The sequence below is a fragment of the Elgaria multicarinata genome, chromosome 21 (assembly GCF_023053635.1).
Source record: "Elgaria multicarinata webbii isolate HBS135686 ecotype San Diego chromosome 21, rElgMul1.1.pri, whole genome shotgun sequence".
Taxonomy (NCBI): Eukaryota; Metazoa; Chordata; class Lepidosauria; order Squamata; family Anguidae; genus Elgaria; species Elgaria multicarinata.
This window is the reverse complement of record NC_086191.1, coordinates 13,760,506-13,772,813: the sequence shown is the minus strand read 5'-3', so window position 1 is coordinate 13,772,813 and position 12,308 is coordinate 13,760,506. Positions and strand designations below refer to the sequence as shown.

Below are 12,308 nucleotides of genomic sequence, written 5' to 3'. Positions count from 1 at the left end.
CTTACTAAATGCATACTTGTTCAAGCTCTGTCTTTGCATGTTTTATTCTGATGAAGCCCCACACGAGTAGATTTCAGCATATACTGAGGGCAGCGAAAGGGAACAAAACCCAGCTTTTTCAAATTTGGCATGGCAGATCAGTTTCCCAGACTGATAGATAACAACTCCTTCATTTTTTTCTGTTGTTTGGAGACACAAAGATTCAAAATGTGTTAATGTCCTGGTTAATGCCATGTTTTGGGCCACCTTGTGAGCAAATACTTTAATGTGGGGTTTCTGCATCCAACCAGCTGGTGTTCCAACTAACAGATCATTCAGTTTTGCAGGTGACATGGGGAGTCCTTTGCCAACAAGATCCCCTAATCTGTAAAGTCCTCTGGCTTCCCATTCCCTGTATTGTCCACATTTGTACCATTCACAAAATGTTGGGTGGTCCAGGAATGGGAGGAGGGGGAAATGGGGCAAGCTTTGTCACCCATTGCTTCCAAACTGAAAAGGTAGCTTGGGTTGGTTATGTGTGCCAGGTTTGATGGCCTCAGAGGAAGGAAAATCGTTCCCCTTAACAATGGAACTGTTTGTACCATTTTGGGTATTCCTGTCAAGAGCTAGCTTTTGAAACCTAGCTTTTCTCTCTCTGTGGGCAAAAGTAGTTTTTGCCACTTCTTAAGCAATTCGTCTGAAACCTGGACAGGGAGAGTCTCAAAGAGGAACCGGGGTGGAATCAACATTGTCAGCATGGCAATTCTGCCCAGCCGGGATAGATTTAATTTGCTCCAGGCATGGAAGTCCTGTCTGCTTTCCCGTATCCAGGCGGGACCCTTCCCTTTTGTCCCTTTGCTGGAGGGGATGTGGGAATGTTGGGACGTGGATCCATATGTGCTGGGACTGTCCCCAGATTCAACACTTCTGGTTTGGAGCATTTATTTATTTATTTATTTCACTTATATACCGCTCCCATAGCCAGGGCTCTCTGGGAGGTTTACAGAAATTCTAAATTTGGGGTGATTACAGATGTTGAGAGTTGCGTCATTGTGCCAGAACCCCTCTTAGTCCTGTTATGGCAAATGGATAATGTCAGAGGCAATTTGCCACACTGTGAAGTAATCCTGTTTTTATTGCTAGCAGCGCGCCTAGAAATAGTATGACATTGGGAAACGGGGGTGGTTCTCCAATATCTGGGAAACTGCACTTCCAGAGAGACTCCCAGAATTCTGAGAGGGGTGGCCAGACACAAGCACACCATGGAAATCTGGTTTCCCTGCCTTATTTAGAGTATTTTTATCCCGCCCCTCAGCCAAAAAGGCTCTAGGAGCGGCTTACAATTGATCAGTAAGGAAGACAGTCCGGGCCGTCAGGCTTACATTCTAAAAAAGACGCGACACACAAGGAAAAGGGGATGGGGAGGGAAGATTTATGAACAAAGGGATGGAGGCCTAGAAGCCTGTGACATCCCAAACATCACTCTGGAGGGATCTAATTAAATCAGCGGTGTTGTAAGGACATTCTACGGTTGATGAAATTAAAATAAGATATAAACTATAAGCTTGTTGTACAATGCACTATAACTAAATAAAATAAAGTTTTTAAAACCCAGCTTGTTCGTGTTGAGATTCCTGGGGAGCAGAGGCTGGTGGCTCTGCCTCTGGTGGGGCTCTGATTCCATTTCCGGCTTCATTCTGAAATTTATTTATTTAATTTATTTATTACATTTAGATATTACAAATAGCTGAAGCTCTTTGGGCAGTTTACAAAAATTAAGTAAGTATTCAAAATTTAATAATCTTCAGAAGCATAAAAACAACAGTATAAAAACAACATAAAACGCACAAGCTTAAAACTGCAATAAAGAAAGCTGAAGACTGCAACCAAAATAAAAAAAAATACCTAGCAGCAATAGACACATTTAAAATGCAACACATGGTTGAAGACAACAGAGCTGATGTGCATTGTCACAGGAATAGTCACAATATGAATATTTATGTATTTGTTTGCAATATTTCTCCAAAATAGATAAAACGGGTCAGGTCCTGACGATAGCCGAGCTGCTGCCTTCTGCACTGGCTCCAGCATACGAAGCAGCCTTAAGGGCAGCCCCAGATGGAGCGCATTGCAGTCTTCCAGCCTTGAGGTTCCTAGCGCCTGCACCTCTGTGGCCAAGACATCCTTATCCCGGGGAGGGTGCGTTTGACAGCTCTTACTCTATCGTTCAATGTGGGCGGTGTGGACGAAACCCAGTCCACTTCTGCTCAAACTTGGAAACAAATTGATCACAGCACATTTTCCAAATCAGGCAGGAGCACCAGAGAAGGCCTCCTGGCTCAGCATGTTCACGTATTTCTTGCAGTAATCAGCAGGGTGAGTTTGCTACCCTTCCAGGTGTATTTCTCCCAATATTCTCAGTTATTTGAGAGATTGGGCCAAGAAATGAGGCCTTTGGGGGTGCTGGTTCCACCACAGTATTGGAAGAAAGGCAGCCGCAGGTAACATGGAAAGGGAGCTTCGCTGGCAAAGACTGTGTGCACCTGTCCTGGAGAGAAGATCTTTCATTCTGCGCTTGATTCTTTGAAAAGGAAGGGCTGTGCTCCGTTTGAAAATCCTCCCTCATTCCAGAAAATGCGATTTTGGGTACTTGCAACGTTGGAAGATCTAACAGTATGCTAAGCATTTAAAAGGCTACTTCCCTGTGTGGATACTGTAATGGCGATGCAGATGCGAGCTCAGACTGAAACTCTTCCCGCACTCTAAGCATTTATAACGCTTCTCTCCTGTGTGGATTCTGTGATGGATGTCAAGGCTGGAGCTGTGACTGAAACTCTTCCCACACTCTAAGCATTTATAAGGCTTCCCTCCTGTGTGGGTCCTGTGATGGTTGTTAAGGCTTGACCTCTGATTGAAACTCTTCCCACACTCTAAGCATTTATAGGGCTTCTCGCCTGTGTGGATCCTGTGATGGGCGTTAAGGCTTGAGCTCTCACTGAAACTCTTCCCGCACTCGAAGCATTTATAGGGCTTCTCTCCTGTGTGGGTCCTGTGATGGGTGTAAAGGCGTGAGCTCAGACTGAAACTCTTCCCACACTCTAAGCATTTATAGGGCTTCTCTCCTGTGTGGATCCTGTGATGTATTTTAAGGCTATTGCTATCAGTGAAACTCTTCCCACACTCTAAGCATTTATAAGGCTTCTTGCCTGTGTGTGTCCTGTGATGGGCGTTAAGGTGTGAGCTGTGACTGAAATTCTTCCCGCACTCGAAGCATTTATAAGGCTTCCCTCCTGTGTGGGTCCTGTGATGGGCGTGAAGGCTTGAATTTGAACTGAAACCCTTCCCACACTCTAAGCATTTATAGGGCTTCTCTCCTGTGTGGTTCCTTTGATGTATTTTAAGGCTATTGCTATCAGTAAAACTCTTCCCACACTCTAAGCATTTATAAGGCTTCTCTCCTGTGTGGATCCTGTGATGGCGATACAGATGTGAGCTCCGACTGAAACTCTTCCCGCACACTAAGCATTTATAAGGCTTGTCGCCTGTGTGGACCCTGTGATGGGCGTTAAGGGTTGACCTGTCACTGAAACTCTTCCCACACTCTAAGCATTTATGAGGCTTCTCTCCTGTGTGGGTCCTGTGATGGGTGTCAAGGCCTGAAATCTGACTGAAACTCTTCCCACACTCTAAGCATTTATAGGGCTTCTCGCCTGTGTGGATCCTGTGATGGGCGTTAAGGGTTGACCTGTCACTGAAACTCTTCCCACACTCAAAGCATTTATAAGGCTTCTCGCCTGTGTGGATCCTGCGATGGGTGTCAAGGCCTGAACTCTGACTAAAAGTCTTCCCGCACTCTAAACATTCATAGGGCTTTCCCCCTGTGTGGATCCTTTGATGGGAGTTAAGACCTGACCTCCGACTAAAACTCATCCCGCACTCTAAGCATTTATAAGGCTTCTCGCCTGTGTGGATCCTGTGATGGCGATACAGAACTGAGCTCCGACTGAAAGTCTTCCCGCACTCTAAGCATTCATAGGGCTTCATGCCTGTGTGAATTCATTCATGCAGCCTCCCATCAGCTGAAAGAAGAAACCCAAGAGAAGGTTATTTCAATTAGCAGAGGAGCCGATGATAATCAAGAGAACAGAAAACTAGTGTGGCCCACAAATTCATTTTTTTAATGTTTACAGGTGGCCTTTTAGGACCTAGTGGCCTGGTCTGTACATCATGCAGCAACTCTGGGAAACCCTGAGCATTCTGGTGTGTTCAAGCCTCATTGCGGAAGGAGCAAGACCCTGGTGATGAGTGTGGCTAGTGTGGGGAGGGGGGAGGTCCCAGGTGGGAACAGGCAGGCCTTTGGGGGAAGGCAGAAAGAGAGAGAGAGGGAGAGACGTTCCTTCTGACCCTTCGCTCGAATAAATTCATCGTGAAAGCCAGACAGCAGTGCAACATTCATTTTATAATGGAGGTCTGGTTAAAGAAAAGTAATTCACAATCAAGCTGAGCAAGGCGGTCTACAAGGATATGAGGTGGGGAATGTGGAGAGGGAGACATTTTTCTCCCTCTCCCACAGTAATAGAACCCAAATGGGGTCCTGTCAAGGAGCTGATGGGTGTGAAATTCAGGACAGTTCAAAGGAAGGACTTCGGCTCACAGCACAGAGTCCAACTCTGGAATTCACCAGCACAAGATGTGGTGATGGCCACCGACTGGGATGGCCCAAAGAGGGTGTTGGAGCATTTCCTGGAGGGGAAGGCTATCGAGGGCTACCAGTTTTGAAGGCTAAGTCCAATCTCCAGGATCAGAGGGAGGAAGCCTTTTGAAACTGGTTGCTGGGGAACATGGGCGGGAGGGTGCTGTTGCACCATGTCCTGCTTGTGGGTCCCTGACACAAGCAAGACATGGCAGCTTTCTGTAGATAACATCACGAATACTCTAAATGCCCTGAAGAAGGACGCAACTGCGTCCTTTCAACTGCGTTCGAAACGTGTAGGCATCTTCGCACTTTGGCACTTTAATAAATACTCCTGCAATTATTAAGTTTGAAGATTACTTGGTTCCACCCTTGCCTTTGGCTATTTTTTACTCCCCCCCGGGGTTTTCCTTGTTTTTGCACTTGGAAGGGAAAAGTGGCAGATCCTTCCTTCTTAAAATTTATAAAAAAGCATGATATAATTTTACTGCAGGAGACCTGGGCCACGGATGATATTGCGTTGGACGGCTTTGCAGCATATCTACTAGATGCAGAACTAAGCAGAAAGGGGGGGGGGCGGCCTAAACAGGGGTCTCTTACTTTTGGTTAATTTAAGTATTGAAGCTAAGTTCGTCATTCTTGATCCTCTCCCTGGGCTTGCAAATGCCCTGATTGTAAAATCTAAGTGGGCAAGTCTATTTCTTATAAATGTGTATCTCCCCCCTCAGCACCAAAAGAAATTGGTAAAGGAAACCTGGTGCAGACTAGAAGAATATATGTCTTGCTCTGTACCTGGAAGCCTCCATTATAATGGCAGGTGATTTAAATGCTAGAACGGGACAAAGTGAGGAGGCTATATATTCGTATTTTCATATACCCCCGCCTATAAACAAAGAGATTTTAAAATTCCCAGTTAGACATTCTAAAGACAAGGGATGCAACTTCGCGGGGTTATGCCTCTGCTAAATAGGCTAGATTTGTGTATTGTTAATGGGAGGGCGAATGGTGACAGTAATGGAGAATTTACTTTTCTATCACGCTTAGGAGCTTCTACAATTGACTATTTCATTGTTTCCTCTGGTCTATTTCGGGCAATGACCACGTGTGTAGTGGAAAGATGTATAGAAAGTGATCACCTAACCCTGGTCCTATTTTTAAACTATGGCAACCAAAGAATCCATGCAGAACAAAACCTCATGCAAATCGGGGACTTTGCAATAAGAGTTTCCCGTGTTAGACGGACATCTAGGCTTGAGAAAGAGGTGAAGGAATTACTATACTCTGAAAACTGTCTAAACTATCGTAACGCACTGGTAACAGCAAATTCTGTGGACTCCATGCATGAATCCTATCAGGGTTTGATAGTGACCCTTCAGAACCTTTTAACGCAAAAGACCCTACCAAAAAAATCCTTCTCCCAGTGTACTTCTAAGCGGTGGTTTGATAAGGAATGTGTAATTATGAAAAAATCCTGGGTCGAAAAGTACAGACAATATAGGGAAAAGAATTTGACAACAATTCGTCATGAATGGTTTGAGCTAAAAAGGGGATATAAAAAACCAATAAAGGCAAAAAAGTCCCCAGCACAAAGGGAGGCATGGAGTGACTTAATATCAGCATCCAGGGAAAAGGATACAACCACTTTCTGGAGGCTGGTTGCGAGGGGTATCCAAACGCTCCTATAAACATCGAGTCCCATATCCCCCCTGACATCTGAGAGCAGCACTTTTATAATCTAGTGGGAGCTCGCCAGCCCTGCCGTGCATTAAGCAGATCCATATTAATAACTCCCCAGAATGGCCACCTGTATCTGTCCTGGAAATAAAGTGCCTTATAACCAGGCTTAAAGTGGGTAAAGCCCCGGGCAGTGATAACCTCCCACCGGAAATATTTCAATCTACTTTAGACTGGTGGGCACCCGTGCTGGCGGCCCTTTTTACGAGCATCGACCAATCAGCACGAATTCCGGACGATTGGGGCTTGGCTACCATTATTCCAATTTACAAAAAAGGGAGAAGAGCAGACCCTGGGAATTACAGACCTATTAGCCCCCTAAGTGTTACAAGCAAGTTGTATGCTAGCCATTTACTGGAGAAGTTGAGTGATTGGCTGGAACAGGAAAATATTATAAAGGATGAACAGGCTGGGTTTAGGGGTGGGTGCTCTAAGGTAGATCAGGGACATTCTCCAGCATCTAAGAGGAAAATATTCAGCTTCCCCGGGGGGTGCACTTTATACTGCCTTTATTGATTTTAGATCCGCATTCGATCTGATATCCAGGGACAGGCTGTGGGACAAGCTAGAGGGTACTAACATTGACCGGCGACTTCAGATTCTCATTCGCAGCCTATATGAACACACTAGGCTCTCCAGGTGAGATGTAACAGGGCTGGTCTTATGTCCCGGTCTATCACTACTACGATGGGCGTGAAACAGGGCTGTGTTTTAGCTCCCACTCTGTTTAGTTTTTACATTAATTCCCTGGTAGAATGTCTAGCGGAGCAAACAGCACAACCACCTAGTATTTCAAAGAGACCCTTATCGATTTTGCTCTATGCGGACGATGCGGTGCTGTTGTCATTGACCAAATCAGGTTTGAGGAGATTGCTGAGGGCCTTGATGGGTTACTGTGAAAGGGAACTATTGCAGATCATTTATGACAAAACAAAGGTTGTAGTTTTTTCCAGAAGAAGAGTAAAATATAAATGGCAACTAAATGAACACCAAATCGAACCGGTGGCTTCGTATAAATATCTGGGAATAATATTCCACTCATCAGGAACGTGGAGGGTTCAATCTAAAAATGCCATCGCTAATGTGCAGAGGAGCATTAAGGCACTCCTCTCCTTTTTCTACAACAAAGGTGGGCAGCATGTTCCCTCTGTTCTCCAAGCCTTTGCTGCTGAGGTTTTAGCTCAAATGCTGTATGGTTCAGAGATTTGTGTCTATGAAAACATGGCCCCTCTGGAAGCTGTACAAACTAAATTTCTGAGGGCAATACTTGCGGTCCCGTCCTGCCTTCAAAATACAATTGCAAGGCTGGAAGCAGGCCAGATCTCGTTGGAGGCCCGTATATGGATACGTAAGTTTCATCTCTGGTTAAAATTACTGTTTGTCCCTGTGGGTTTAGCTCCGCTCACTCTAACGGACACTTTCAATTCAAGGTGGAAAGATACTTTGAATAGGAAGTTGCAATCCCTAGGCTACTCCATGGATGCAGTCCTGAACCTAGGATACGAGAAAGCAAAAATGGACATTGCCCAAAGGATTCAAGACATCGACCTACAAGACCAACTGAGTCGAGCTAGCCTGAACCCGGGGTTCAGGGAAAATAGTGGTCCTCCAGCACTCGCCACGTACCTGATAAACTTGACCGTTCCGAGGCTCAGAAGAGCTTTTACGTTAGCCAGGTTTAATGTCCTACCTTCAGCATTGCTGGAGGGCAGATTTTAAAAAATCCCTTACAGCGAACGGCAATGTCCATGTGGATGTGGAGACAATAGTCCATGTTTTACTTTACTGCCACCTGTATGAACACCTCAGAGTTTCCTTAATAACTCCACTCATAAAAAGATTCCCGGGCAGAACAGACAAATTTTGTTTAGATTACCTTTTGTCAGGCATGAATGCCCAAGTTATTGCGAAATTGACCAGATATTGTGCTGCAGCCATCTCACGCCGTAAAGAGGCAAGACAATAATAATATATGCATGTTCTACATCTGTAATGTAATGTGTTAAATTGTATGGTGTTTGATTGGAGTGCTGGTTGTTATATCGTAATAAACTTATTCATTCATTCATTCATTCACTTGAGACATTGGGGAGGGGGAGACACCTAACTTCTGATTGGTGAATGGGTGGTCTACTCACGTGTCCGTGCCAATTGTGATTGGGAGATGGTGGTCTCCTCACGCGTGGACCCCCACCTTTGGGGCAGAACAAGGGTATCAAAGCACAGGTAGCAGAGCTGGAAGGCAGAATTTTTAAAATTATTTTATTTTTTGGAATTTTGTTACTTGCTTTTCAACTTCACCTCGGACATTTGGAGTGATGCAGTTGAGTAATTATGAATTTCTTTATGCCAATAGGCTTTGGGACTTTTCCCTGAAAGTTTAGATTCTGGGACTTGGACTTATTTTCTGAAGCTGGAACTTGAAATTATTTCCAAGTCTTAGAAGTTCTCTGACTTCTGCTTTTGCTCTTCACATGCACAGATGAATTTATTAATACTTTAGTATAGTTTTTAGATTCAAATAGTGTGCAAGACGAAGAACAGGGAGTATTAACTGCTGTGTTTTAGTATAGTCGAAAGTGTTTTAGTTTAGCTTTAAACCACAAGTAACAAACGGAAGTGGATAAGGAGGAGTCATCACAATGCTAGAAGCTTATTAGCTAAGTTTGTGATACCTGCTTTGGCAACAATCTTGTATTTGCATTTCATTCTCTTTTCTTGTAACCAGAGAGAGATTGTCTAGTATATAACCAGCATGCCAATTGTTTTGCAATTTTCACAATAAATAGATTCTACTTTACAATCACGTCTGCGGTGATGCTTGTCGGCTGGGATTCAATGTTTGTCTGTTTGGATCAGCACTGGTTACCCCCTGGGGTGTTTCGGACCCATTTGGTGTAGGTTCTGAGGTTAGAAAGGACCAAATATACAACCATGACACAGGGGGTAACTGGTGATAGCGGGGGAGGGGGGAGCCCGGGGGGGTTCCTCCCAATCCTAAGGTGCTCAGACCCAAAGTTTCCTCTGGATCTCAACCAGAGATGGGCGAAGAGGACAGAGCTGTCACCCACAGCCTTGAGGTTTTTTGTTTTTTAATATAGATTTATTGGAGGAAGGAGCCCTTGCAAATTTGAGAATCAGGTTCGGGTGCTTCAGGGCCCTGCATATTTAAAACTCATTTTGAATATTCAGTTTCTGATGTTGGAGAGCTTGCATAGTTTTACAAGTCACCACCTGCATGCAGCGTTACAAGGAGCTTATTCAGCAACCCAGGGAATGGAAGCAACCCGAAGCGAAGGGCGGCACATTTTAGCACAGCAGTCGTAGTCATTCATACTCACCTCCAGGCACCTTGTGGGGTGGGGGGTGAGCAGCCCAAGCCCCTGGGCCGGTGGGGGGCTACGGAGAGGGTCCCCTTTGCTGGCGGAGGTGACGCCTCTCCGCCGCTCTTGTGAACTGGTCCAGTTCTGATGCTGGGAGTCTTCTGGATCCCACCCTGGGCGGCAACAGAGCGGAGCGCTTCCCCTGCGGAGGAGGCTGCCTGGCCTTGCGCTTCCCCTGGCTTGCTCCTGCCTGGGGTCCTGTGGCATTGTGGGAGGTGAATTGCATGCTGGGAGTTGTAGTAGAGGCATGGAGGGATGCTGGGAGGGAGAGGAAGTGGAGGGTGGAGTCTCAGTTTTAGTGTGGGCTGAGAAGAAAGTAGCATTTCAGAAGCTGTCTCTGGCATCTGAAGATGCTTGCAATGCAACAGTTCCTTGCATCCCCCCCTTCCCCAAGGGCCATTCCTGATCCCAGGGCTTGATCGCTCCCTCGGCTGAGTGTTCCCCAACCTCATCTCTGTCTCCTCTTTCAGCTCAAGCAGCCGCAGGGAGAGGAAGCAACTCACAGAAGAGCCTCTGATCACAACACCCCTGCAGAGGAGTTGGGCAGGGTCCCTGGGGCTGAGTTCTCACCCAGGGAAGAAAGACCAGACACCCCCCCTCCAATTCCTCCTCCAAAATAAAGACCCATCTTGTTCTGCCAGGAAGCTGAATGTCAGAGGACAGATGTGGCCTTACGGGCTCTTCTCCCTTTGCACAAGATTAACCAAATATTTCAGCATTTCTTATAATACTTCTTATTATTATTATTATTATTATTATTATTATTATTATTATTGGGCTACTACCTGGAATGACAGTGTTGAGCTACGAATTGGGGATTAACCTGGGAATTAAAGGTAAGAAATCTACCAAAGAAGCTGCTGAAATGTTCAGCATCTGGACACAAACTATAATAACGCTGATACCTAAACCCAACAAAGATAAATACAATCCGGAGTCATATAGACCAATATCCCAACTGAATGTAGATTATAAGATCTTTACAAAAATACGGGCAAAATGGTTGAAAGAGGTTGTCGTGTCTCTCAGTTGCTCTATGCTTTCAATGGGAGGCAAAATGAGGAACCGTGCTAAGTAATCCACAAAGCTTTATTTCAAACTACAAACGTTCCTTTATCTTGAGTAGAGGCCACTGCTGTGAAACGACCCCCCCCACACACAAAACTATGCAAACTAAGCAAGACAATTGTCTGTTCAAAAGGAAAAGAAACAGCATCTCAAACGTCTGTAAGATTAAAGCGACTGGTGAGATGGTAGTTTCTGGCGTAATCTCTCCAACTTTCTCACGGCTTCTGTCCACGCTGTGCATTTTAGCTTCTGGCGGACCCTAGCATCAGTTAACGTGTGGGAATGCTCATCCTTAGAAGCTCCCTCCCTTCCCACTGAGCTTGTAGGATTTGGCTTTGATGCGATAAGCTCTGGAGGGGGGCAACTACCAGCTGAAGCCTCTCTCCTGAGAGCTTCCTCCTCCACTGGTACAGACTAGCTGGTGTCTGGCGCTGCATCTTCTATTTCTGAATCTGATTCTGATTGATTACTTGAAACACCTTCTACCGACACAGGGGCAGTAGAGTTAGACATAACAGAGGTCATAAATGAATCCATAGGCTCAGATCAATATGGTTTTTTAAAGAATAGATTCATTGCAGGCCCAATTCTGAAAATATTTGCTTTAATTAACACTTGCAGAAAAAGAAAAAATCCAACCATAATTATGACACTGGATTTGTATAAGGCTTCCGATAGGCGCAGAGCGGTAAAGCAGCAGTTTCTGCAGCTGAAACTCTCCCCACGGCCTGAGTTCGATCCCAGCGGAAGCTGGTTCTCAGGCAGCCGTCTCAAGTCAACTCAGCCTTCCATCCTCCCGAGGTCGGTAAAATGAGTACCCAGTTAGCTGGGGGAAAGGGAATAACGGCCGGGGAAGGCAACGGCAAACCACCCCGCTATAAGGCCTGCCAAGAAAACGTCAGTGAAAGCTGGCGTCCCTCCAAGAGTCAGTAATGACTCAGTGCTTGCACAAGAGGTTCCTTTCCTTCCCCTTCCGATAAGGTTAACCAAAAATTGATAGTTAATTTGCCAGCAATATACAATTTTGGAGATAAATTTAAACATATAATAGAGGCAATATATAGACAAACAGTAGCAAAATATGATATAATGGAACAGAAACAGAAGAAATAAAATTTAACTCGGGAATAAGACAGGGATGTCCTTTAATCGCCTCTTTTATTCACAATGGTAATAGAGTTTCTTGCAGATAGAATAAGGTCAAATAAGGATATTAAAAGAATACAGGTAGGGAGGAGAGAGTTTAAATTAAACCTTTATGCAGATGATATTATATTCTCACTGCAGGACTTGGAAAAGGGAATAAAAGAATTGATAGAAGAATTATTACAATTCCAACAGGTGGCAAACATGAAGAAATCGGATCTGATGTGTATAAATATAGCACCCAAAAAACAAATATAAATCTCAAAACAGAAAAATATACCTTTAATAACAAAAGCGTTTAGATA

At 44.9% G+C, this 12,308-nt stretch overlaps 1 protein-coding gene across 1 annotated transcript in view; it reads right to left on the bottom strand.

Moving 5' to 3' along the window:
• LOC134412311 (uncharacterized) overlaps positions 1 to 12,308 on the bottom strand; it is an 89,116-nt gene that overhangs the window by 58,304 nt on the left and 18,504 nt on the right. The window contains 1 exon segment of the mRNA XM_063146211.1: positions 2,714 to 3,941. Within this exon segment, the coding sequence (XP_063002281.1) occupies positions 2,714 to 3,941 (1,228 nt within the window).